General features: G+C 44.4%; 2 protein-coding genes across 10 annotated transcripts in view; one reads left to right on the top strand and one right to left on the bottom strand.

Annotated features, from left to right (window-relative positions):
- SIAE (sialic acid acetylesterase) overlaps window positions 1-10,233 on the top strand; it is a 39,595-nt gene extending 29,362 nt beyond the window's left edge. For all 6 annotated transcript variants that reach the window (XM_013979529.3, XM_013979526.3, XM_021063058.2 and 3 more), the window contains 5 exons: window positions 436-545; window positions 1,091-1,224; window positions 5,537-5,694; window positions 6,665-6,857; window positions 8,755-10,233. In XM_013979529.3, coding sequence (XP_013834983.2) covers window positions 436-545; window positions 1,091-1,224; window positions 5,537-5,694; window positions 6,665-6,857; window positions 8,755-9,036 — 877 coding nt within the window. In that variant the 3' untranslated portion in view covers window positions 9,037-10,233. The remainder of the gene's footprint in view (window positions 1-435; window positions 546-1,090; window positions 1,225-5,536; window positions 5,695-6,664; window positions 6,858-8,754) is intronic.
- Window positions 10,234-11,018: 785 nt separating this feature from the next.
- On the bottom strand, window positions 11,019-24,132 carry TBRG1 (transforming growth factor beta regulator 1). Of its 4 annotated transcripts, none has more exons than XM_084976514.1 (9): window positions 23,254-24,132; window positions 21,741-21,811; window positions 20,159-20,391; window positions 19,287-19,423; window positions 18,842-18,988; window positions 15,578-15,675; window positions 15,242-15,352; window positions 14,707-14,849; window positions 11,019-14,100 (listed from the first exon to the last, which is right to left on the bottom strand). In XM_084976514.1, the coding sequence occupies exons 4-9, from the start codon at window positions 19,392-19,394 to the stop codon at window positions 13,955-13,957; spliced, it is 753 nt and encodes a 250-aa protein (XP_084832640.1). In that variant the 5' UTR covers window positions 19,395-19,423; window positions 20,159-20,391; window positions 21,741-21,811; window positions 23,254-24,132; the 3' UTR covers window positions 11,019-13,954. The 4 variants fall into 4 exon arrangements, with proteins under 4 accessions (XP_084832640.1, XP_003130068.1, XP_084832639.1 ...); XM_003130020.5 differs by having other exon boundaries at window positions 23,755-24,132; XM_084976513.1 differs by lacking the exon at window positions 19,287-19,423.
- Between the last annotated feature and the right edge of the window lie 1,186 nt (window positions 24,133-25,318).

Raw genomic sequence — 25,318 nt, 5'->3', positions numbered from 1 at the left:
TTCATCTCTGAGAATTTCTCTAAAGGAAATAAGTAAGCCTGTATGTAATGATTTAGCTTCAAGGAAGGTAATTACAGCATTGCTTATAAAAGCAAAGAGCTTACAACAATCTAAATATTAGTTAAATAAATTTATTGCCTGTGTGATAGACTCATTATAAAATACCCTTCTCTTTTTAATCACTTTATCTGGAAATGGAGGTGACCCCACTCCGAACTTAAGAGAAAGCTGACAGATATACTTACCTCGGGAAGAGCCTGGAGTAAAATTCAGAGACTATTCACATTTCCTCATGGGGACAGAGTGGTTGATTTAAACTCTGCGGCTTTCATCAGGAGTTTGCCCCAAGTGAAGCTGGGTAGATGCCAGCTTAGGGGTCATCATGTGATCAGTCACCAGCTCTCTCCTGACACTTGTGCACCTTACTGATTTCAGGTTCATACCATCTGATTTTGGAACCGGTCCCAGTGAAAACTCTGTTCTCTGGAATGCCATGGTCCATCCACTACATAACATGACTCTGAAAGGGGTGATATGGTACCAGGGTGAGTGTTCAGTTTGCTTTTCTCATTCTTAGCAGTTAGCTTTTGCTGTATAACCAACCAACCTAGAACTTAGTGACTTCAAACAGTAACAATTATTTAGCTCACTGTTTTCTAGGTTAGCAGGGCAAGTTTTTCTGTCTGGGCTGCTTTAGATAATTTCTGCTAGAATCATTTATATGTCTTTGGGCACCTGGCAGGTTGTCTGGTGGCTGAATGACCTAAAATGGCCTCTCCCTCATGTCTTTTGACCCAGGCTGTCTGTCTGCTGGGGCCTCTCATCCTTCAGAAAGCTGGTTCAGACTTATTTATCATTTACATAGAAGCTTCAGGGCTCCAAGTCTATCAGGAGAGAACAAACCCCAGAGCTGAATTGCTTTCCAAGCCTCTACTTACGTTACATTCACTGATGCCCCATCAGCCTGAGCAAGCAAAAGGCCTGTCCAGAGAGACCCCAAGAAGGCCCATGATCTAAGGGCATGGATGGAGGGGGGGATGTGTGGCCATCTTTGTATCTATCCCAGTCTCACAGTATGGACTGTTTTTAGGGGAATCCAATATAAATTTTAACAGGGACCTGTACAATTGTACTTTCCCTGCGCTGATCGAAGACTGGCGCCAAACCTTCCACCGTGGCTCCCAGGGGCAGACAGAACGCTTCTTCCCGTTTGGATTTGTCCAGGTATGTGCCCAGGGGAGAGGGTTCATGTGCTGGTGAGGTCTCTTTCTATTCCTTTTCTTGCCCTCATAGCCTGTCTGCTGGTCAAGAACTGAATGTAGGAATTAAATTCATCTCAATTCACTGATGGGACAATTCAATCTTTGAAAAGCTAATAAGTAACTAATATTTTTTCTTACTAAAAAACAGTACACGTTCATTAAAGAAATATCTAAAAGAAAGGCAAAAAATAAGCTAAAAACATCCACAATTCCACAATCCAGAAATAAGCACACCTTTTCCGCTCATGTTTTTGAAATAGGATCCATACCATAATACTGTACCATATCTTGCTTTTTCTCTTAGTATGAACATGTGTCATATTGTGAATTTATTTCCATGCCAGTAGATATTTTCAGCACAATTTATAATTATTGGATTCTGAGATGTGGCTGTATTATAAATTAGTTAACTAGGTCTCCACAGATTTCTTTAAACATTTTGCTTCTATAAGCAGTGGTGTATTTATTTTCCTTGTAGCTAAATCACTGCATACGTGCTTAATTATTTCCCTAAGATAAGCTCCTAGAAATGAAATTAATAGGTTAAATTGGATACTTTTTAAGGCTTTGAGCATGTCCCCAAATTTCTCTGTGGCAATTTGCCAATTAGTATAAATTTATACTCTTAGCAACTGAGTGTGTGTCCACTTCTGCACACCCTCCTGAACTTGGTGTTAGCCCTTCCACCTCTTAGAGTGATGCACATTCACCGCCAGCCCACTGTACGTGCTCCTTGCCTGAACAACCTCTCTCTGCCATGCTTTCCTGAGTAACTTTTTTTTTTTTTTTTTTTTTAATGGCTGCACCCCATGGCATATGGAAATTCCTGGGCCAGGGATTGAATCTGAGCCTCAGTTGCGACGCCAGATCCTTAACCCACTGCCTCCACAGCGACCTGAGCTGCTGCAGTTGGATTCTTAATCCATTGTGCCCATTGAACTCCCCTAGGTAACTGTCACTCCTCCCGTAGATCTCAGCCTGCATATCAGCTAGGAAGCCTTCTTGGGCTATCCAGACTCTGTCCCCATAGGTGTGGCTGCTCCCTTCTACATCCCCTTTTGGCTGGCATGCACATGACCACTTTTCCTGAATCACATTTCCATCCCTAGTACCCAGTTGATTGGCACTCATTAAATGTGGTCTAGCACACAAATGAAAAAAATATATCAAGGAGTTCCCATTGTGGTGAAGCGTAATCAAATCTGACTGGTGTCCATGAGGATTCAGGTTCGATCCCTGGACTCGCTCAGTGAGTTAAGGATCCGGTGTTGCTGTGAGCTGTGGTGTAGGCCGGCAGCTGTGGGCTCCAATTCAACCCCTAGCCCGGGAACTTCCATATGCTATGGGTGTGGCCCTAAAAAAAAGCCCCCCCCCGCCCCCAAATAAATATATCTGTCATCAAGGGAAACCATACTTTCAGTCAGTGGTACCTAGTCAGGGGGATTCTGCTCTCAGCATTGTCTAAAAGGAATAAACATATTTAACCAAGTTCATAGTTGCTCTGCTTCACCTGTTCCTATGACCCCTCTAAGACCTAGATCTTCTAGCAGGGTGGTGGTTCTGACTTTTCTGGAACACAGGAATTGAATAAGTAAGGTGCTAGAAAAACAAGGCCCAACTCATAGCATAGACATGGAATAGACTTTAATATTTGGGCTGGACACACCTACGTCCAGGCGTCTGCCTCTGCAGGCCCCACACAGGCTTTCCTCTCACCATCCTCCCATCTCCTCTACCTCGTCCTATTTCACATACCTTTTTTGGATAAAGATTTTTATAGACCTTGTTTCCACTTATAATTACTTTACAGTTATTTTCTTTCTTCTTTCTTGCATTTGTTTTGACTTTGAACAAAATTATTCTGCTCATTATTTTCAAAATAGCAACTCCTGTCACCAGTTCTGTGTTACTGTTGGTGGCAACTGCATTTGGTCCTCTGAGGTACTTTTTTTGTCTCTCAGCCTGTGTACATGCTGATTTGAATGTGACTTCAACCAATTCAGACCAGAAATATGTGTTGCATGCTTATTATATGCTATGAACTGTGTGAGGTGCTGGAAATAGAACATAAAGCAGAGAGAGTGGTCTTGCACTTGTGCCTCATGGTTTAGTAGAAGCCCCTGCACCTTGGGTGTTAACTTTATCATCATCATGCTGGTTTGTGGAAAACTGGGAGTATAAATGTATACCTTCAAAGGGAACTATCAAATATGACAGTGTAATGGTTCAGAGGATGGTCTGGGGCTAGTCTGCTTGGTCAGATCCCAGCTCTGACCCATCTTTATTGTTACAAGATACTGAACTTCTTTGTTATGTTAAGTATTCATTGAGTTAATCTATATAAAGCCTGGCACATGCTAGATCATGTCAGTGTTTTTTATTATTAATGCGAGAAGCCAGAAAAATCCGGAGGGACAGTTGGTCTATAGGGAAAATTGAAGTGGCTTGATAAAAGTGCTGAGTGTGAAATGATGGTGGCAATAACTGGAGCACAGTTACAGAGGCAGAACTCAGAACTACGTGGAGAGAGCAGGACTAGACACATGTATCTGGTGGAGAGGGAGAGAGAGGAGCAGGGGCCAGGGCTGGAGTCCCTAAGAGTGTGCTTTTTATTTTATTTTATTATTTTTTTGTCTTTTTAGGGCCACACCCATGGCATATGGAGGTTCCCAGACTAGGGGTCAAATTGGAGCTATAGCCGCTGGTCTAGGCCACAGCCACAGCAACGCCAGATCCAAGCCATGTCTCCGACCTACACCACAGCTCATGGAAATGCCTGATCCTTAACCCACTGAGCGAGGCCAGGGATCGAGCCTGCGTCGTCAGGGATGCTAGTCAGATTTGTTTCTGCTGAGCCATGACAGGAACTCCAGGAGTGTGTTTTTTATACACTGCAAACTACAGAGCTATTGTAAAGCCCTCTGAATGTGGCCACTTTTGTATTCTTTGGCTGTTATATGACTTCATTAGCAGCAGTATTTCTACTAATCACTGTGGGACAAGTGCCCTGCTTTATCTCAGTTTAGGAAAAACACAGGAATTTCACTGGGGTGTGGAGTGTGCTGGTGCCCCCTTGTGGCCAGTTTGTAGTCGTGCAACCATGAACTAGAATGGAAAATTGTGGCAGGAATACTCAGCAAACTGCCATTTTGAGACAACTTCCTTGGCTTGAGTGACTGCTACTAGCACTTTTCCCTGAGGGCTTCAGGCCATTACTCACGCTCAACACTTTCTAGTGGCCTTGTTGCAGTGATCCTCATCATTGTACTTTATTGAACATGGCTCCACTTTGAGTTTTCTTTTTGGTGTTGTATGGGATGTGGTAGGATTACTCACTGGATCTTTTTATTCCCTTTTTCTAGTTTTCATGAAATTTCATTGTGAAGCTTCAGCACCTTTTATCGTGTCATATGTTAATGCAAATTTGCATAAGAGATTTTTAGTAAAAATCAAGTAGTGGGAAAATACACTCTTTCTCTTAGTGGGAGAAACCACAAAGCCATGTGGCGACAGGGTGTGGCTAGTGGAAGGTGTGAAGAATTGGGGTCTTTGTTGCAATTTGCCACCTGTTCCAGGGCAAATTCCTCTCTGCTTCCCTGCAGTGTTTGGCCATGTATTCTGCACAGATGTATCAGTTACCTATCGCTTTGTAACAAACTACCTCAGAGCTTTGGGGCTTACAACGTCAGCCATTATGTTTGCTTAGGATTTTATGGGCAGGGCTCAGCTGGGATGGCCCATCTTGGCTCTGTAATGTCAACCAGACTTGATCATGTGGCTGCAGTCTGAAGGATTCACACAACTTGTCCCTCAGCTGGGATGGCTGGGACATTCAGCTGGGATGGCTGGGACATTAATGCCTCTCTCCTCATGACCTTCCAACTTCCAAGGCTGCTCTCTCCACATTTCTCCAGGAAGTGTAGCTGCACTTTTGTTACATGGCCATCTCAGGATTCATGAAGTCAGAGGCAAGGGCAGACTCAGAAGCTGCACAGCATCACCCCTGCAGTATTCTGTTCGTCAGAGAAAATCACAGGTTCAGCCTAGGTTCAGTGGGAGGAGAAATAGACTCACTTCCTGCTGAGAGGGGTGGCAGAGTTACACTGTGGCCTGTGGGATGAGAGGTTCAGCCACAAGGATAGGAGGCTCAGTAAATAATGTGTTGAATGAGCAAGTGAGCAAAGCAGGTGAAGCAGAAGCAGGGTCTACTTGTGAAAGACTCCAGTGTAGGGTTCTTATGCAATAAAATTGACACAACAATGTCTACTTTCTAGTTATCTTCATTTCTGTCTGGTGCAACCTCCAGTGAGGGACTTCCCCACATTCGTTGGCATCAAACAGCAGACTTTGGCTACGTTCCCAACCTAAGGATGCCCAACACTTTCATGGCTGTAGCTATGGATCTCTGTGATAGGAATTCACCTTTTGGCAGGTTGGTGCTTTTTTGACTTTGCCTAAACAATAATGTATGTTTTTTGTGGCCTTCACTCTGCGTTCACTTGTGAGAGGGCAGAGAGTAGGTGACCTAAGGATTGGACCTTAAAAGCATGATCTATTAATCATGTGCTGCAGTAACAAAAATTCCCTCGAATCTCAGTGCCTCAGTGCAGCAGAGCCTTATCTCTTCTTCACACTCCGTGACCAAAGGTTAACAGAGAGGCTTTCCTATCATTGTCATTCACAAATCCAGAGCAACAGCAGCTCCAAGGTGATCTGTGTTTCCACCGTCAGGGTCTGATACTGGTAATTAAATGCTTCCACCAGAGGCAATGGAAATCACTTCTGCTAACATTGCAGTGGCCAAAGCAAGTCCCATGGCCATGCTTGTCTTCAGCAAGAGCAGGAAATCAATTCTGCTGTGGACTCAGAGGAGGACCACTGGAGTATTTGTGAACAGCTCTGGTGACTGCCACCTGCTAGCTGTAGGATACGAGGAGATTTCAGTGTGAAATGGAGCCCCACACAGAGCGTTTGGATTATATTTGGAGGTTGCATGAATATTTATTGATGAATGAATGAATGTTTTTTGAATGAATAAAACCTGGAGGGGACCAGGTAATGAACAGCTGATTCAGATGAACCACAGGACTTTTTTTAGTGGTTGCAGTAGCTTCTTGAGAGCTCTCCCAGGTTAGTACCAATGCCTGCTTGCCCTCCCTCCTCTCCCTTTATTCCTTCCTTCCAAATCCCCAGTTGTTTCAAGATTTCTGGCCCATGGAAGGCCCAGAGCCCCATCTGTGGTTACCATTCATCACTTCTTTTGGTCTGTCAAGCCGTTTATCACTGGCTAGGATCAGTTAACTTGATCCTCCTTAAAGGGTGCTTTGTATGTTTTCTTTTTTTTTAATCTGATTATTGCTGAGCTCAAACCCAAAGTCCTCTACTTGTTCTTTGTCCTGTAGTGCCCACCCTCGAGATAAACAGACGGTGGCCTACAGGCTGCACTTGGGGGCCCTCGCCGTGGCGTATGGGGAGAAGTTGACCTTCCAAGGACCACTGCCTCAGAAGATGGAACTCTTGGCCGACAGGGGGCTGCTTAACCTCACATATTCCCAGCAAATCCTGGTGCAGAGGCAGGACAAAAAGATATTTGAGGTGAGACTAGTCAGAGGGGTTCATACTACGTGGGAGTCAGGATCTCCACACCGAGGCCCGTCTCTGATTATAACGTGACTAGGAGGCAGGTCTTGGTTGGTAGGGGGCTGCGTTTATGTATCTCAGAGTGACAGATAAGCAGCTGTTAATTCATTCCCACAGAGGCAATGTTGATAGACAGTTAAGGAAAGGAAATGAGTCCATAATAAAATGATACTCCTCTCTTTTCCCTCCCAGAACTGTCTATCCTCAGGGAAGGGCCAGCAGCTTTACTAGTAGGTTACCTTTTGAGAGGATCTTTGCTCCAGAATATCCCCTCATCCATAGATGTCTTTTTTGGTCACACTATCCTAAATTCTGATTTTGTTTTGAGTTTAATGTCACCTTTAAGAGGTTTAAGCTTGGTGATTTATAACAGTGTGAATTTCTGTAATGAATCTTCATACTTTCTTCTAATATCTGGTGACGATTATTCCATTGTGGAACTGGGGTATTAAAGAGCTTATTTAGGAGTTTTCTAAGGTCTTCTAAGGTGGGGATGGAGGCATTCCTAGATGGAGTGTTTTTTTTAATTTTTTAATTGTGATTTCTAGGGCCGCTCCTGTGGCATATAGAGATTCCCAGCCTAGGGGTCTACTCGGAGCCATAGCCACCGGCCTACACCAGAGCCACAGCAATGCTGGATCCGAGCCTCATCTGCCATCTACACCACAGCTCATGGCAGCGCTGGGTCCTTAACCCACTGAGTAAGGCCAAGGATCGAACCCACAACCTCATGGTTCCTAGTCGAATTCATTAACCACTGAGCCACAATGCGAACTCCTAGATGGAGCGTTTAAATGAGTGTTTAGGATTCCTAGGAGACTAGGTTGTGGGCATCTGTGTATGAAAAGAGGACACTGGAGAGGATGAAAGAATGTAAAAGACTAATTACACAGGACTCTATCCAGGGCTGTTCCTCCTCTGGAATCCTAAGTACCATGTCCACTTGGCTTGGGTGCTCAGCACTTGCTCTACTTAGCTTCTTTAGATGCTAGATTTTAGGTGAATTCTAGCTCCCGAGAAGTCTCTGCATTCTGAGTTCTCTGTAGTCAGTTGGAACCCCAGCTGGCAGTCCGGACCTGGACTGCATCGCCAGAACCTGGAATCACAGCTGGGGCCAGGACAGAATTTAACCTTTGTGTGCTGGATATTCTGTGTTCCCTGCAGTGGATTGCTTTCTGGCCTGAGGACAGTTTCTCAGCCATAGTTCTTCTGGGCCCCTTCTTTGCTCTCCAGATTTGCTTCACTCAAATTTCTTTTTTCTTTAGATCCACACCCATGGCATATAGAAGTTTCCAGGCTAGGGGTTGAATTGGAGCTGTAGCTTCCAGTCTACACCACAGCCACAGCAATGCCATATCCTTAACCCAGTAAGCGAGGCTAGAGATTGAACCTGTGTCCTCATGGATACTAGTTGGGTTTGTTACCTGAGTCACAATGGAAACTCTACTCACTCAAATTTCTGCCTGCTTTGCTGTTTGGCAGGAGGATCACTGGAAGAATGTTCTGGAGAGCTGTCCCTAAATGCTTCACATGACAACACTGCCTTGTCTCCCTTGTAACTCAGTGTTCTAGTTTTTGATTTAAGCTATTCCTCCCGCCCCCCCGCCCGCTGTACAGCATGGGGACCAAGTTACACAAAAGCTATTTATCTTATCATGTGAACTTTTATTATCCATTTGTGGCCGTGCTGACCAGACCTAATCTGGACTCAGGTTTGTTCTGGTTATTGGAGGAAATGTGTCCTTAGCTGAGAGTGGCCCCTTCTCTCCTTTGAGTCCATCTCAAAGGGCAGCTCCTTCTCTCAGTATATCCCTCTGTCCTGACCATTCCTGTTTATGACTCTTCTGTTTAGGTCTCATGTTGCAGTGACCAGCAGTGCAAGTGGCTTCCAGCTCCCATGGACACTTTCTCCACTCAGACCTTGGCCCTGGATATCACATCTTGTCAGGACACCCTGGTTGCTGTTCGCTATGCCTGGAGCACATGGCCTTGTGAATATAAACAATGTCCCTTGTACCACCCCACCAGTACCCTGCCAGCTCCTCCCTTCACTGCTTTCATTACAAACCAGATTCCTGATGATCTCAGCAAGGGGCAAATGATTTCAATGCATTATGATCACATCCTGCTGTAAGTATGGATCCTTATTTGGGCATTTAGGAATTTAAATGACAACTATCATTTTTAATGGAAATTAATAGAACTGTCTCATTGACAGCACCCAACTAGCACATGGTTGTTTCTATATTCTGAGATGCCAAGGCTAGTAGGCAAATGAAATGCTTGCCTTCTCTCCTCCAATGAGGCCAGGTATCTGTATTAGACTTAATTCTGAACTGCAAACAACTTGAATCTCAATGTCATTCACTTCCTTAATTATTGGGAGTGAAATGTCCTAACACTTTTGTCCCCTTACATCCAGGGCATGGAAACTCAGGGTTGGAAGAGATTTCAAGGCTATGGAAGAAGCTAGCTGGTATTTATGTGTTTTCTACCAAATATGACAAATGGTTATCAAATCTCTGTATAAAATTTCCATTTTAAACTTGCCCACAGTTTTTCCTCATGTGGAACTGAAATCTTTCTCTTTACAGCAGTCTTTCAGAGAACTGAAGATAGCTCTGTTTTGTTCTAAGCCAAATAGTTCTGTTCCTTCACTCTGAATAATGATAATGTGAATGTTTAAACAAACCAGAACCGGAGTTTCCCTCGTGGCTCAGTGGTTAACGAATCTGACTAGGAACCATGAGGTTGCAGGTCTGATCCCTGGCCTTGCTCAGTGGGGTAAGGATCCGGTATTGCCGTGAGCTGTGATGTAGGTTGCAGACACGGCTTGGATCTCGAGTTGCTGTGGCTCTGGCGTAGGCCGGTGGCTACAGTTCCGATTGGACCCCTAGCCTGGGAACCTCCATATACAGCAGGAGCGGCCCTAGAAAAGGCAAAAAAAAGACAAAAGAAAATAATAAAACAAACCAGAACCATGTGTGGGGCCTTTGGGAGGCACTAAGGGACTGCCTGGGGAGGGAAGTGCAAGGGCAAGGTGGTAGCTGCCCAGTGAGAACCACCTGACAGTACAGGTCACCGAGAGGCAAATACAGACACCATGCTCTTTAGATGGGAGAGTTTAACTACAAAAAGGCTAATCCAGATGGAAGAACAAAGTGAGGCTGAAAGTAAAGCATTTAGACAAATAATCCAGATGGGACAATGTGAAAGGGGCTTTTGTGTATACTGTTAAGAATCATTATGCTATTTACTGGTTGATTAAGACAGCTAATGGCACTTGATAACTGTAATCTGCAAAAAGTTGAAAATAAAAGTATAATCATTAGCCATGTGTACATGTTTATATCCAGTCAAAACTGGTTTAGGAGCGGGCTTGCACACTGTCCTCTGAAACTGAGAAAAGAATGAGACTTACCTATCGGTAGCTTCCATCCCCTTAATGTGAAACGAGAAGACAGCAGAAGCTTCACTGTCTTCCCAGCTGCCCTCCCTGGGGTCCTGGTGTGTTGCCGAGCAGTAGGAAGAGTCAGTGCCAGGATTTTAGTGAGTAAAGAACCAAAACAGCAGAGTTCCCTTCGTGGCTCAGCGGACAAACCCGACTAGGATCCATGAGGATTGGGGTTCAATCCCTGACCTCGAGTTGCCATGAGCTATGGCGTAGGTTGCAGATGTGGTGTGGATCCATCGTTGCTGTGGCTGTGGTATAGGCCAGCAGTTGTAGCTCCGATTGGACCCCTAGCCTGGAAACTTCCATATGCCTTGGGTGCAGCCCTAAAAAGCAAAGAAACAAAACAAAAAATTTGAAACCGCTCCGCAGTTTGCAAGGAACTCCTTGGATCCTTTGAAGACCTCCTAACACCCTGCGTGAACCTCGACTTCTTGCTCATCTGCCTTGATGGGAACCATGAACCCAGTAACAGACTCCTGAGAAAAAGCGAATCTACATCCATTCACCCCTCCTCACCCCAACACCGCTCAGGGGCTGTTCTAACTTGGAGGCAGCAGAGAGCCCAGAGCTCTGGCTCCAGGTTCCCTGCACCTCCAGTAGCCCTGGGCACATCAGGACAAAAAACTAGGTTTAGGTAGTGGATATGTTAATGAAAAGCCAAGTGAAAGTTCATTTACTTTTAATGGGTGAATAATTTAAAACATTCTGTGTGGGCATTCAGTTTATTTCCCAAAGGAAAATAACTTTTTACTGTTTGAAAAACACAATTTAAATAAAATCACTTCAGAAGACTTGGATGCTAAAGAAACGTATAAGTAAAAACCGCCTCAAAATTCGTTTGGAAGCAATATTTTGGTGAACAGTCACTTGATTTATTTGGGTCACATTTTACATACTATTACACGGTATCTTGTTTTGTAATCTGTGCTTTTGATGTTTTCTAGCAAAATAATTTTCGTATATAGATTGAGTATAGATTTAGTTTGTTTCAGTCTCTGGGAGTCCCTTACTTTAACCAACTTCCCATTAGTGAACATATAGGGTTTTTCACTATTAAGCGAATAGTGTTAACTGTTACATGCAAACACCATAAAGTACAACTCCATAGGGTCCTAAAGATATGTCTTGATTACCTAGTTTAAGAACTAATGGGTTGGAGAGTTCCCATCGTGGGGCAGCAGAAATGAATCCAACTAGGAACCATGAGGTTTCGGGTTTGATCCCTGGCGTTGCTCAGTGGGTTAAGGATTCGGCGTTGCTGTGAGCTGTGGTGCAGGCTGGCAACTGTAGCTGATTCGACCCCTAGCGTGGGAACCTCCATATGCCACAGGCACGGCCCTAAAAAGCAAAGAAAAAAAAAAGGGTTGGCATTCCCTTTGTAGCTCAGCAGAAACAAGCCCAACTAGGATCCACGAGGCTGTGGGTTTAATCCCTGGCTTTGGTCAGTGGGTTTAAGGATCTGGTTGTTGCTGTGGGCTGTGGTGTAGGTCACAGACGTGGCTCAGATCCCAAGGTGCTGGGGCTGTGGTGTAGGCTGGTAGCTGTAGTGGAGCTCCAAATTCAACCCCTAGCCTGGGAACTTCCATGTGCTCTGGGTGTGGCCCTAAAGAAAAACAAACAAAAACTAATGAGATCTGTAGTTTGAAAAACACTGTTCTGGGAAATTTACAAAGTAGCTTTATATTTTGTAGGCAGTGCGCTAACTTATTTAACAAAAAAGGAGGGGGGGGGGCATGCCCATAGCACAAGGAAGTTCTTGAGCCAGGGATCAAAGCCTTGCCGCAGCAGCTACCTGGGCTGCTGCAGTGACAATGCTGGATCTTAAACCTGCTTTGCCACAAGGGAATTCCCCAAAAATTTCTTAAAAAAATCTTTCTTAAAATGAAACTTTGTGATTTGCTCAGGCTGTAAACTGCATGGATATTTGTTATATGATAAAAGCAGTATATATTTCTCTTTCAGTGCAAATAGATTTCAGACATTTTATGCACAGAAAAAAGGCAAAAGAAAAACATTAACAGCTCCTTCCCATTCCTGATTTGCTATTATCCAGATTTAATTATTTGCATGGTAAAAGCTATACAAACTTGTAAGACTATAATTAAGAGTCATAAAATTAGTATTAGCTACTTTAGTTTCTGATAATTTACAGTGGCCAATATGGTGTGCTCTAAATGCTGCATCTGATCCCCTTGCTCTGCTGTCTACATATATTCCTGTAAAGTGCTAGTTCCGATTTCTCCCCGTTTAGCAGTTATGGACTGTCACATAGTAACAGTCCAGTTCTTACCAATCCTTCCCCATTTTTCTACTTCTGGGATCCTTCTGAGACAGGTTGGGACCTGGGGCCCTTTGTTGCAGTGCCTGCACCTGGAAAAACATCTCCTCGAACAACAAAATACAAAGAAACTATAAGGGACTAAAAACTGCATGCATGCCTAGTTGGGGCAAGTTATAGACAAGATACAAAAAGATCAAAAATCCCCAAGTGCCACTTCTGAAGAGCTGGGAGCAAAAGCAGGGTACTGCATGTTCCCCCAGCACAAACCAGCACCAAAGGGGTGGCCTCACCCATGGACCTGCCCCTCCCCCTATAGAGAAACCAGCAAACCCCTGCCCCCCTGGGGGAATCGGGCAAAAGAACCCGTTACCTGTTTTTGCTCCCTCTTGCCATAGCTCCCTCCTGGAATGAGGCCTTGCTTGACTTTCTCGTCTGGCCTCATCAATTTCTACTGATTGGGAAGGCCAAGAACTGTGGTCGGTAACACTTCCGTTCCTTCCCATGCCAGCCAGCCCTGGTACCTGGTGGGATGGGCAGTGAGGGCGTTCCACAGGGTGTGGGGTTGTACTGGTTGGCGTTCGGTGATGCCCTAAGCCTCTACCTTTATGCCATAAGTAGGGTCCAAAAAATTCAGTTATACAGAATACAAAGTTATTACAGTGGATTTAATGAGCTGATGGGGTGAGTCTGTTATGGAGGATGAGAACCAATCCCCATTCATGTCCTAACTAAATCTGTGTTATCCTGCAGTTTCAATGTATTTAGCTAAAAGCACATTATCCAGTAAGGAACCATAAACGGGATGTAGAAAGCGTTAGGGTTTTTAGATCCCCTGGAAGAATGTGTGAAATGTGAACAAGATGAACAGTGTGGGCCTTGGACTGGGATAAGCAGGATTTGATTCTATGACACTGACAGGAAAATACAGCAGCAGCTGGTAGTTAGGTCTGGGAAACTTAACACTGAACTACGATCAGAATCAAGGGTAGAAGGATGTTAGAATCTTACTCCTTTCTTCATGAGTCAGCAACTATCTCCGGTTTATAAAGGACCTAAGTTCACTCTACCTCAGGCAGAGCTAAGCAAAAAGATTATATCCTGATTGCAAGATGAAAATAAGCAGAGTTTTCAAGAGAAATTTATTACTAAAAATAAAGCAGCTGAAATTTTTCTCAGGAAAGCTGTCACCATGGGAACCTCCTTGACACAATGTGTTAATTTACTATCTTCTCTGAGTTGCTGCCTTCTTCTAGTCTAAGTTTTAAGTTAACAAAACTGATCATGTTAAAGATGATGTGGTATCTGATCCCTTCTTGTTTAGTCTGAAGACTGAGTTGGGCTACAATGCGATGGAGACTTCAAGTGTTGTAGGTGAGTTTCTATCAATGGTTCATGTGTCAGGAACATGGGTTGGTAGGAAGACACAAAGGCTGTAGGCTGAAGCTCCGGGAGGTCCAAGGATCCTAGAGGAAAAAATGCCTTAAGTTTCACTGTTGCCTGGGAATCTCAGGAGGACTGGCTTGATCAGACACATGTATGTCCTTTCAATTCTTGATTCCCTTGCATCTGTCAGCCCAATTTTGCCCTTGCTTGCTAAGACAGGATAGATACTTTTACAATGAAGAAAGCTGTGGCTGAAATTGATTAAGTGACTTGCCTAGGATTATAGAGCATATGAGGCAAAGAGAGAGAATTTAATTCTATTTTCTTATTTCAAGTCCAGAGCTCTCCACACCTGACTCCAATGCTGGATCCCCTGATCACTCACTTGTGGGAGGGAATCCATGGAACAAGGCAGAACCGAGCCCATGATCTTATTCCCTTTACTTCATCTGAAACTTGAGTCCCACAGCGAACTTTGCCTTGTGGTGCTGCTTAGGTTTTACTTAGGTTAGGAAATGAGACACCCTAGAATCTCAGCAGGACCCCCAGCCCAGGGTTCTTGACTGTTGGAGCAGGGGAAGCTTCTCTCAATTACTGCCCAGACATGTGGGGAACTCAGCAATGAGGAGGGAAGGGGAGCCTCAAAAATGGTCAATATTTAAACCAGAAAGGAAAAATAAAGATACCTTGTAGAATGGGATCATTATGATCTTCATCGAAGGTCTGTCTCTGAAAGGCTTCAAAGCTTGTTGCTGAGTCATCCTCCAGCTGCCTTTGGGGCGGTGGCCCATCTCCAGGTTTGCACACGTCAAACTTCACCCACTGGTAACTGCAGGGCCAAAGGGACCATTACTGAATTGTCTGTTGGCCATAATAACCCACTCTGCCCTCCAAAGTGATCAGGCATTTTTTTCTTTAGGTCTTTCCCATAAATATCGGAAAAACATATTAACCAAAAAAAATGAAAAGAGCACAGAGAGGCTTCTTAATGACACTTATCCTGCAGGACTTCCCAACTTGTCTGCTGTCATGATGTACACAAAAAACACTAACAACTCCAGTACCGGGTACTGGGTCCTGCTCACCATCTAGAAGCCTGTTCCTTGTGCACAGAAGCAGCTCAGTAAATACATGAATGAGCAGCACGGAAACTGACAGTTTAGGTCCCTGGCCGACTGATCATGGAGCTTCTTTCAAGAGGATGGATCTGACCCCGCTTACCTGACGCATTTTCGAGCTCCTGGACAACTCTGGATCAGGTTGTGGATGGTTGGATGAGAAAACCCAAAAAAATCAGCTCCGGATGGAAGCATGTTGGGCATTAGTTTCCCCCTAAATAGGACAGGAAGATGACAATGGGTTAGGAGTGGACTGTGGGTACAAACATATGGAATAGGGTTTTTGGACATGGATACTCCGAAGACCATAGCTGCTAAGACATTCAAAGGACAGTCCTCTATAAAATAAGGGATCTCTACTCATTGAAAGCAAGAGAGAAGGTCTTACTGTACCAAAAGTGATCTTTTTAGCCTGTCTTCAAGCTGGTTGTCAACTTACATAGCAGCACTTATGGTCTTGAGCAGTTCGGCATGACAGGCATCTGCAGAAGAGCTGACAATGGCATTCTGGGGGTCATCTTCAGGAACAATTTCAAACTGAGAAAGACAAAGGAGCAATGAGCTCAGTATTCAAGGAGAAGGTAGTACAGTCATCTGCCTGGTGTAACTATTTCTTCACTCTGGAACTTGAAGCTGAGTATCCCAGCTAAGAGGCCAGCACAATTTCCAAGAGGGCTAATAAAAATTCCAAGCCAAGAAAACAGAAAGTCCTTTAATTCTCTCTACGTGACTGCTCTCCAGAGGTCAACACTTAATTTGTTATGTACTTTCCAGATGCTTTCTTTTCACTTACTTACATTTATAAGTACAAATATAAATGGTATTTTAAAAACAAGATCATTTTCCAATGATGTAATCTTTTATAATATCTAGGAAAAGTATAGGCTATTTTGACTGCAAATCCTCATTTCACTTTCTCTATCTGCTTTTTAGGGCTTCACCCGTGGCATATGGAAGTCCCCACACTAGGAGTTGAACTGGAGCTGTAGTCAGTGGCCTATGCCACAGCCACAGCCACATGAGATCCGAGCTGCATCTGTGACCTACGCCACAGCTCCCAGCAATGCCGGATCTTTAACCACTGAGTGAGGCCAGGGATCAAACCCACATCCTCATGGATACCAGTTGGATTCGTTTCCACTGCGCCACAATGGGAACTCCTCACTTTATTTTTTGAGTTGTAAAATAACTTGACTATTTATAAAAATAAATTGTTAAATCAAAATTATACTGAGGAATTTTTGCCAAGAGAGTATTTTTGTAACAAGTGCTGTCTACTCAACTTTATTACTTGACCAGTTTTCTATAAAGTTCAATGACTTTGCAAAAAATTTCTTCTGTAACAAGTTCTATCTACTTCATTTGTTATTACACAAGATGGATATATTTTAATTTTTAACTATTCTCCTACTGATGAGTATTTAAGCTACATCTAACTAACTGCTATTGCAAATCATATCACAATTATACTGTTATACACTCTTTTGTTCACACTTACATGTTTCTCTAAGAAATACTGAAATACCTAGAAGTATTCTCGATCAAAGGATATACATTTTAAAATTGTTATTATTGCCTAGTAGCCTTCCAAAAAGATTTCACAAATTTTTATTCCTACTAATACATTTTTACTTGTTTTCCTACACTCTGGCCAATACTTGATATTGTCAATCTCTCCAATATTTGCCTATGAGAAAAATAAGATCTGTTTTACTTGCATCCCCCTAACTACTAGTGAGGTCTGCTCTTATTGTCTATCCTCACTTTTCTGTTAAATGCCTGGTATATCTGATTGCCTTTTTTTTTTTTTGGACTTTTTGCTATTTCTTGGGCCGCTCCTGTGGCATAGGGAGGTTCCCAGGCTAGGGGTCGAATTGGAGCTGTAGCCGCCTGCCTACACCAGAGCCGCAGCAACGCGGGATCCGAGCCGGGTCTGCAACCTGCACCACAGCTCATGGCAACGCTGGATCGTCAACCCACTAAGCAAGGGAAGGGACCGAACCCGCAACCTCATGGTTCCTCGTCGGATTCGTTAACCACTGCGCCATGACGGGAACTCCCTGATTGCTTTTTAGTTCAGACTATAAGAGCACTTCATCTGGATATTAATCCACTGTTATTTATCTTCTTGTTTGCTGCTTAAGTTTAACTTTGATTATGGTGGGTTCTGTCATTCAGAAGCATTTAAATTTTTAATAGTTAAATCTGTTACTCTTTTCCTTTATGGCTTCTACTTTTCATGTCTTGCTAAAGAAAAGCTTTTCACCTCACCCAAAGATTATAAAAATATTCTTCTATATTTTCTTTTAACCTATTTATAACATAAAACATTCTATAAAGCTAAAAAATTTAAAGTCCTTGGCATTTATAGACAAGTAGGTGAAATGGTCTGGAAACATATTCAAACATTTTATTTAGTATATACTAAGGGTGTCATTTGATCTTAGCTGGGAAAAAAAATTAAAGCTCACAATGCACCTAAAAACCATGCCCAGATGGGTTAATGGCCTAAAAAAGAAAATAGAAAACTCCACACTCTTATTTTTCAAAAATATTTAGCAATTGTCTTTTAGAGGAAATTTAGGACCAGCTTGTCAGTTGTCACTTACATTCTATTAGGATTTTGATTAGATCCTTGAATGTACAGATTTGTTATAAATATGGCATACTGTTACAATGGTGAATCTGTCTGTTAGAGCACTTTTTTTCTTTTTTTTGTTTTGTTTCTTTGCTTTTTAGGGCCGCACCTAAGGCATATGGAGGTTCCCAGGCTAGGGGTTGAACCAGAGCTACAGTCGCCACAGCAACGCCAGATCCGAGCCGTGTCTGTGACCTATACCACAGCTCACGGCCACACCAGATCCTTAACCCACTGAGTGAGGCCAGGGATTGAACCCACAACCTCGTGGTTCCTAGTTGGATTTATTTCCGCTGCACCAAGATGGGAACTCCTGTTACAGCATTTTCTAAAGAGAAATGTTGTATGGCCAAGGTCATCTGAACTCTCAAGGTGCATCCAACAGAGTTCTAACCAAGATGGGAATGATGCAATATTATCCACCTGTGTCAGGCAGGCTCTTAGCTTCTGCTCAAAGGTTCCTTCCCTTGCTCCTATTTCCTCCCACCCCATTTTCAAGTGTTCTGTTAACATCTCGAGGCAGTGAAGCCTGGAACTCCACAAATGGTCTATTTTTCCCTAACGATCAGAGGTGATGGTTTGGTAAAATGAACTGTCTTGAACCACAGCATTGAGAAGGATGAACAAAGATATTTAACAAGACTAGGTAGGATTCAGTTCTCCAAGGTCTTTTAAGAGTATGTGCAGTCAGAAACAAATACGCCATTTCTTTGCTACCTCCATTTTGGTCCCGCCTGAACTGGGAGAGTGTCAATCTTCCCTGAATGTAGGCCTGCACTTAACAAAAAAGCAGCTTGATCGGGCCTCACATGGTCACCGTATTGACAGCAGAGGAAGCATGGTCAAGGGAAAGGGAGTCGGGAGAACCACACAAATGCAGATTCACATCCCAGCTTAATCACTTAATGGAGGTGTGACTCAGAGCCAATCACTTTCTGTATCTTGCACAGTATGTATCTTGTAAAGTGTCTGAATAGGTAATAAATATTAAGTACCTATTGCAGAGAATGTTCTCAAAAAAAAAAAAAAAAACAAAAAGGAAGCGGTTATTCTTAGAGTGGTTACCTGGGGCCCCGTGCCACCGTCCTTGATCTGACAGGTGTACAGACACTCTTGGTCTGGGTGCTGCATGCTGGCATATATCCGAGTACTGCAGTAGCCCACAGGGTAGATGGCACTCTCGTCATGAAAGCCAGGTCGGTCGGTGATGATCTATTAAAAAAAGATTTATCCAACCTGCCATTGAGATTCCTAGAGAATTAAAAAAGTCCAGGGTACTGTGATAGCCTTTAGAACCACCTTGGGGCTGCCAAGAGTGACTCAAACCACAAGAGAGAGAGAGTGTAGGATGTGTAGTGGACAAAACTGACCTGGTTTCCTAGGGACTGGAGATTTTCTGGGGTTGGTCTGGATCAGCCAGGGGCTGCTGCTAATGGGACCAGGGAGGGAAGGCTCAACCCCATTCCCGTACTTCTGATTCTCCTCTCTCTTTACCGCTGGTCTCACTCACCTCCCCCAGGCTATATACTGTTAGACCCCCCAGTCCGATGGGGAACACAGGCCGTCCTGAGGGATCCAGGGCAATGGGCTGAACCAGCTTGCGAGCACCTCCCTCCATTTTCTTTTTCTTGGATGCTTTCTTCAGAACTGAAACGCAAATCTGGGGTCACCCACTTTAGACCCCTCCCAATGCTGAGGGGAAGGGAAAAATGTACACGATGCTAAGAGCAATAAGCCAATCCTGATTCTACACACTCACTGAATGGGCACATGGGACTTTTCCCCAAAGCCCTGAGTTACCTTTCTCACCCACCCACCTTGCAGTCACCAATTTTAGTACCAGTGCTTAAGATCTAAAAGCCTTATATTTTTTAAGGCCTCTTACTTCATTTATAAGAAATTTCCCAAACCATCTGTGTGCTCAAAAGGCCACCGAGCCCATTTCCCTGCCTCTAGAAGAGTCTGGACTGCAGGCACCCAGAGAGTTAGTGTGTGGGAGAAGAGAGAGGCTTTGGCCTGCTCCCACCACGTTTAATCAGGTCTAGCTGCAGCGTTTCTGCCCAAAGTGGCTTCTTTTTTTTTTTTTTTTTTTTTTTTTTTTATACTCCCCCCTGGCTGTACCTGCAGCACATGGAAGTTCCTGGGCCAAGGATCAAACCTGTACTGCCACAGAGACAACGCTGGATCCTTAACCCACTGTACCACAGCTGGAACTCCCAGAGTGGCTTTAAGACACTTGTTTTTTTCAGGGCTACCAGGGCTGCTTCAGGACCAGGTGAGAGTTTAAGTTGTTTCTGTGACCGAGTGTCTACCAGTTAGTACCAGCTCTTTGTCATTAGCTGCTGAGCCACTGGGGCAAGTGACATCCTCTTTCCAAGGTACCTTCCAATTTGTTGTTCTCTTTGCCTTTTTCTTTTTTCTCCTTCTTGGATTTCTTCCCAAATGGTTCCTCAGCTCCAGTGCTTGGCCCAGAAATCGGCCCAGCTCCCTGTACAGTTCCCACAGAGCTGGCCACACCATAGGTCAGGGGCAAACTGGAGCTGTGGGAAGGAGCGGCAGCCTGTACTTCCCCTTCAGTTAGAGCCTGAAGCTGGAGGAGCTTCTTTAGCAAGTACCTAAGGTTGGGAAGGAAAGGGAGCAGAGGCATAAGCTTCTGGTTTTTGTTTCTTTGTTTGCTTTGCTTTTTAGGGCTGCACCCACGGCATATGGAGTTTCACAGACTAGGGGTCCAATTGGAGCTACAACTGCCAGCCACAGCCACAGCCACACCAGATCCAAGCTGCATCTACAACCTTCACCACAGCTCATGGCAATGCCAGATCCTTAACCCACTGAGCAAGACCAGGGATCAAACCCGCAACCTCATGGTTCCTAGTCAGATCCATTTCTGCTGTGCCACAACAGGAACTCCGCTTGTTTTTTTTTTGGTCTTTTTGCTATTTCTTGGGCTGCGCCCGCAGCATACGGAGGTTTCCAGGCTAGGGGTCAAATCAGAGCTATAGCTGCCAGCCTACGCCAGAGCCACAGCAACGGGGGATCCGAGCCACGTCTGCAACCTACACCACAGCTCACGGCAATGCCGGATCGTTAACCCACTGAGCAAGGGCAGGGATCGAACCTGCAACCTCATGGTTCCTAGTCGGATTCATTAACTACTGCGCCATGATGGGAACTCCCGCTTCTGTTTTATTTATACTCAATTCAATATTTTATTTGAGGATTGGGAAAAGCCAGAACTATATACAAAGATTACTGCATTCACAAAACTAGGGTTCTTACGAGACCTGGGGAAAAATGAAGCTCTAGAGGATAATACCTCAAGATGCCAAGGATAAAGGATTACAGACTAACTTTTTTGCATGTGGAGGGCTCTTCTAACTGGATGTTGGAAGGTGTCAGGTTTCTGAAGGGCAAATATCATGAACTATATATGTATATATACTCAAAGAGTAGTATCTAATATTTGAAAGTGAAATGCAGTTTCTTTTGTCCCTTGGCTTACAACTGCAGAGTTATAAGATTAGCTTTTTAGGGCCATACCCTCGGCATATGAAGGTTCCCAGGCAAGGGGTCCAATCGGTGCTATAGCTGCCGGCCTGAGCCACAGCCACAGCAACATCAGATCTGAGCCACGTCTGTGACCTACACCACAGCTCATGGCAACACCAGATCCTTAACCCACTGAGTGAGGCCAGGGATTGAACCCGCAACCTCACGGTTCCTAGTTGGACTTGTTTCTGCTGTGCCATGGCGGGGATGCCTGGAAAGAGCTGGTTTATCACCATGTTCCGACACAACCTGGGTAAAAAGGAACCAACACCACATGTTGCAAGTTTCTCTGTACTAGATAGTGGCCAATGGGCTGTGCAAAGCACAAAAATCCCACTGGAGGAAAAATCCCTGGATCAGTAACACTGTAGCAATCACCCAAAATGATTCTGAACACAAAATGAACCCAGCTCACCGTCTTTCTTCTTTTGCTTTAAGAAATTTTTCCTCAAGACGAGCAATTTCATCACAAATAGCAGCATTTTCCTTTAAGAAAAATTTTGAATACAATCACACAAAATGAATACAAAGTCAAAGTATTATGTTGGGAAGAGGAGCAATATTCCAAATCAAAGAAGTCTGTGTGGCTGAGAAGCGCTAATCTGTCTACCTTACAAACTGTAAACCTGTAAGTAAAGGTAGGGTCAAGTTCTACTCTGCGCCACGGTAATTTACAGAAACTGGGGCACCTGTGAGTGAAAAGGAGGAGCTATTAATGATTTTGCCAGAACATGGCAAGGTAGGGATGTCCTAGGCAAACCAAAATGTATGGTCACCTTTAGTAGGGCCAGCTTTTAACAGAGAAAAGGGCATACTGCTAAAATCCACAGAAGCTTAAATTCAATGCTATAATATGGAGAAAAGTTCATTCCCAAGTGTCTTGACACCTGGGGAGCTTACAAAACCAACCCACACTAAAGGATCCCATGCAGTATGAACCTTTAAGAGAAAATCTGGATGGAACAAAATCAAGTCTAACCCATAAAATTCTCTGTGTGTGTGTGTGTGTGTGTGTGTGTGTCTTTTTAGGGCCACACCTGCAGCATAGGGAGGTTCCAAGGCTAGGGGTTGAATCGGAGCTGGTGCTGCCGGCCTCTGCCACAGCCACGCCAGATCCGAGCCGAGGATGGCAACGCCGGATCCTTAACCCACTGAGCAAGGCCAGGGATGGAACCTGCAACCTCATGGTTCCTAGTCGGATTCGTTTCAGCTGCACCACAAAGGGAACTCATCTCTTGAGTTTTTTTTTTTGTCTTTTGTCTTATAAAACTCTTAAACTTCGTAACCTATTTATGTATACTGAAGGGTTATCTTTCTTTACTGATGACTCAATCTATTTCCCAAGCACGAGTCCTGAGGGGAGTGCTTCAATCTGGGTGTTCCATACTTGGGACCTCAAATTTGAACGTTCAAAACAGTATCCCCTTTCTTCACAAAATCTACTTCAGGGGCTTAATGGAAACAATACTCTTCTAACAACATAGGCATCTTTGACATTTAGGCGACAAAAGAATGGTAACACTTAGATACCAAATCCTCTTAATTCCACTTTTCTTATTTCTCTCTAGTGCACGTGCCAAGTGCTAAATAAATGTTTTTGGAATGAATGTTCTAATTTCTAAAACTTTCCTCACACTTCCAAAGACCTGAGGGACATTCAAGCTTCAGGTGGAAAAGGTAAGGTGGTGATTCAGATGGGAAGACATCTGAGGACTCCACTTCCTATTTCCAAGCACTGGAGTGAGCCTGAGCAAGCCTGAATATTGTAACCCTTAGTAATGACTAGTAAACCAGTTCATTCATCCAATAAACCCAGGACCTCTACAATAAAGAAGGGTAGAAACACTCAGAAGACTCAAAAGTGGTTGGAAGGAGGGATAATTGAATGCTTCATGTGCCTTTTCGGGGGAAAAAAAAGGGTCAATTACCGCGTGTGTTGTGGGCCTTGGGAAACAGGCTGTGTAATGGAAGTAATAAAGAAACTAGAATCAGGTGTTCTGAGTTGGGAGTCTGAGTCCTGACACAGTGGCCGTGAGCAAATCATCTCTGCCGGCTTCGGTGTTGCTATTCTAAAAAGTGCCTTATTCTCAGGTTTCTCTCGAGAATAAAAAGCCTTTCAAAGAGTTTTGCGGTAATAACGATAATGACTAAAACTTATTGGCGCTTCTGGCTGACGAGGTCTTTACTTTCCTCATTTAATCTTCTTGAACTCTGCTAGGTAGTTATTCGATCTCTTTTGCAAATGAGGAAACAGGATTATAGATATTACACCATTTGTCCAAGGCACAAGGCTTACAAGAAGTAATGTAAATCGTAAAAGCTAACACTGTATTAATACTGCCACTCTGGGAAAGGGCACAGTTTGGGGAAAAGATTTCGCGCGTCAGGAGAGTCTCGAGGCGGAGAAGGGCTGGGCGCTGGTCACTCACAAACACCGTGGCTTTGGCCGCCTTGCGCAGCCGCAGGTACTTGAGCCGGTACTTCTCGTTCTGGCTCTTCTTCGGGAGCTTTTTCATCCTGGCCCTGCTGGACTGCAGCGGGGCCCGCGGCGAGGAAGCCAGGCCGCCCAGCAGGCTCATGGTCCGGCCCCGCTACGGGGGCTCCAGGGCGCGGCCTGCATCAGCTCCTCGGACTCAGAGCGGCCTCAAGCGCCGGCTTCGTACGGGTCTGGGCTGGCGGATGCGGGCTTCTAAGGAACCGACCGCCCCAGAACGTCCCTGAAGGGCACAGCGGAGCCAGAAACCCAGCAGCCAACCCGGCTCCTGGTGCCTCCTTGCACTTCCGCGTCTGCTTCGGAAGTCAGTTCTGCCGGAAGTTACGTCTCGGCGCCGGCCGCGTGTAACTTCCGGGGCTGGGAGCCGGGTCGGTCCGCAGGGCACGCCCATCTGAGGCCCCGGAGGCGGGGATAGGAAAGTGGGCGGTCTAGGTGGGAAGGAGGGCGGTGGGAAGTGACCCTCTGAGATTCGCGCCTGTGTGTGCTTAGCTGAGGCGTGTTGTTGTCGAGCTAAAGAGGAACAAACAAAAAATCTTACACGGGCCTATCTCATATACGCTCTCCAAGCCGAGCCACAGAATTAAAAAAAAAAAAAAGATTTATTATGTGCATATATATTATATATGTGTATATATGTGTGTGTGTATATATATATAAAATCAGTCCCGCAGATACATATATACACATATATAATATATATGCACATATATCAATATATGTGTGTGTATCTATATTTTGGGGGGGGGCGCACCCATGGCATATGGAAGTTCCCAGGCTAGGGGTCACATCAGAGCTGTAGCCGTTGGGCTACACCACAGCGACGGGCAATGCCGGAAACCAGCCGCCTCTGCGACCTACACTACAGCTCACGGCAACAACGTCGGATCCAGAACCGGCAACTTCATGGTTCCTAGACAGATTCGTTTCCGCTGAGCCACTACAGGGAACCCCTGTTCTTTTTTAAATATTTTTTTTCCATCATGTTCTATTCCAGGAGATTGGGTATAGTTCCCTGTGCTATACCATAGAACCTTGTTTATCCATTCTAAATGTCACAGTTTGCATGTACTAACTCCAAACCCCTAATCCATTCCACCACACTGCATTTCAACATCACTTTTCCACACTTCATACAGACTGACCTTCCTAGATTGTAGGATGCACATGAAAGCAGTGCTGGGACTGTGGCTTTCCTTTCTTCCTTCCTTTATACAGCTTGCACAGGTGTTTCTTGAGAGCCTATTACACTGTGACTTTACTGGGAGCTGGGACTACAGTGGTGAATAGAAAAAAAGGCTTCTGCTCTCAGATTAGAATCTAGTATGGAAGATGGAAGGGATTTAACTGGCAGTTTTAATAACTTGCGCCAAGTGGGCACTCAGTAAATATCTGCCTAATGAAATCAAAAGTATGTTTCCGTGCCTACACTTGTATTTATAAAGCTCTTTGTAACCAAAGACTATCTAAAATCATCAAGTAAGTAAGGTGAACAGTTTTTT

The sequence above is a fragment of the Sus scrofa genome, chromosome 9, assembly GCF_054392235.1.
Source record: "Sus scrofa isolate SSC_HxYL_T2T_F1_AM1 chromosome 9, Sscrofa_HxYL_maternal_Yorkshire_Landrace_v2.0, whole genome shotgun sequence".
In the NCBI taxonomy this organism is placed as follows: domain Eukaryota; kingdom Metazoa; phylum Chordata; class Mammalia; order Artiodactyla; family Suidae; genus Sus; species Sus scrofa.
This window is presented reverse-complemented; position numbering and strand designations above follow the sequence as displayed.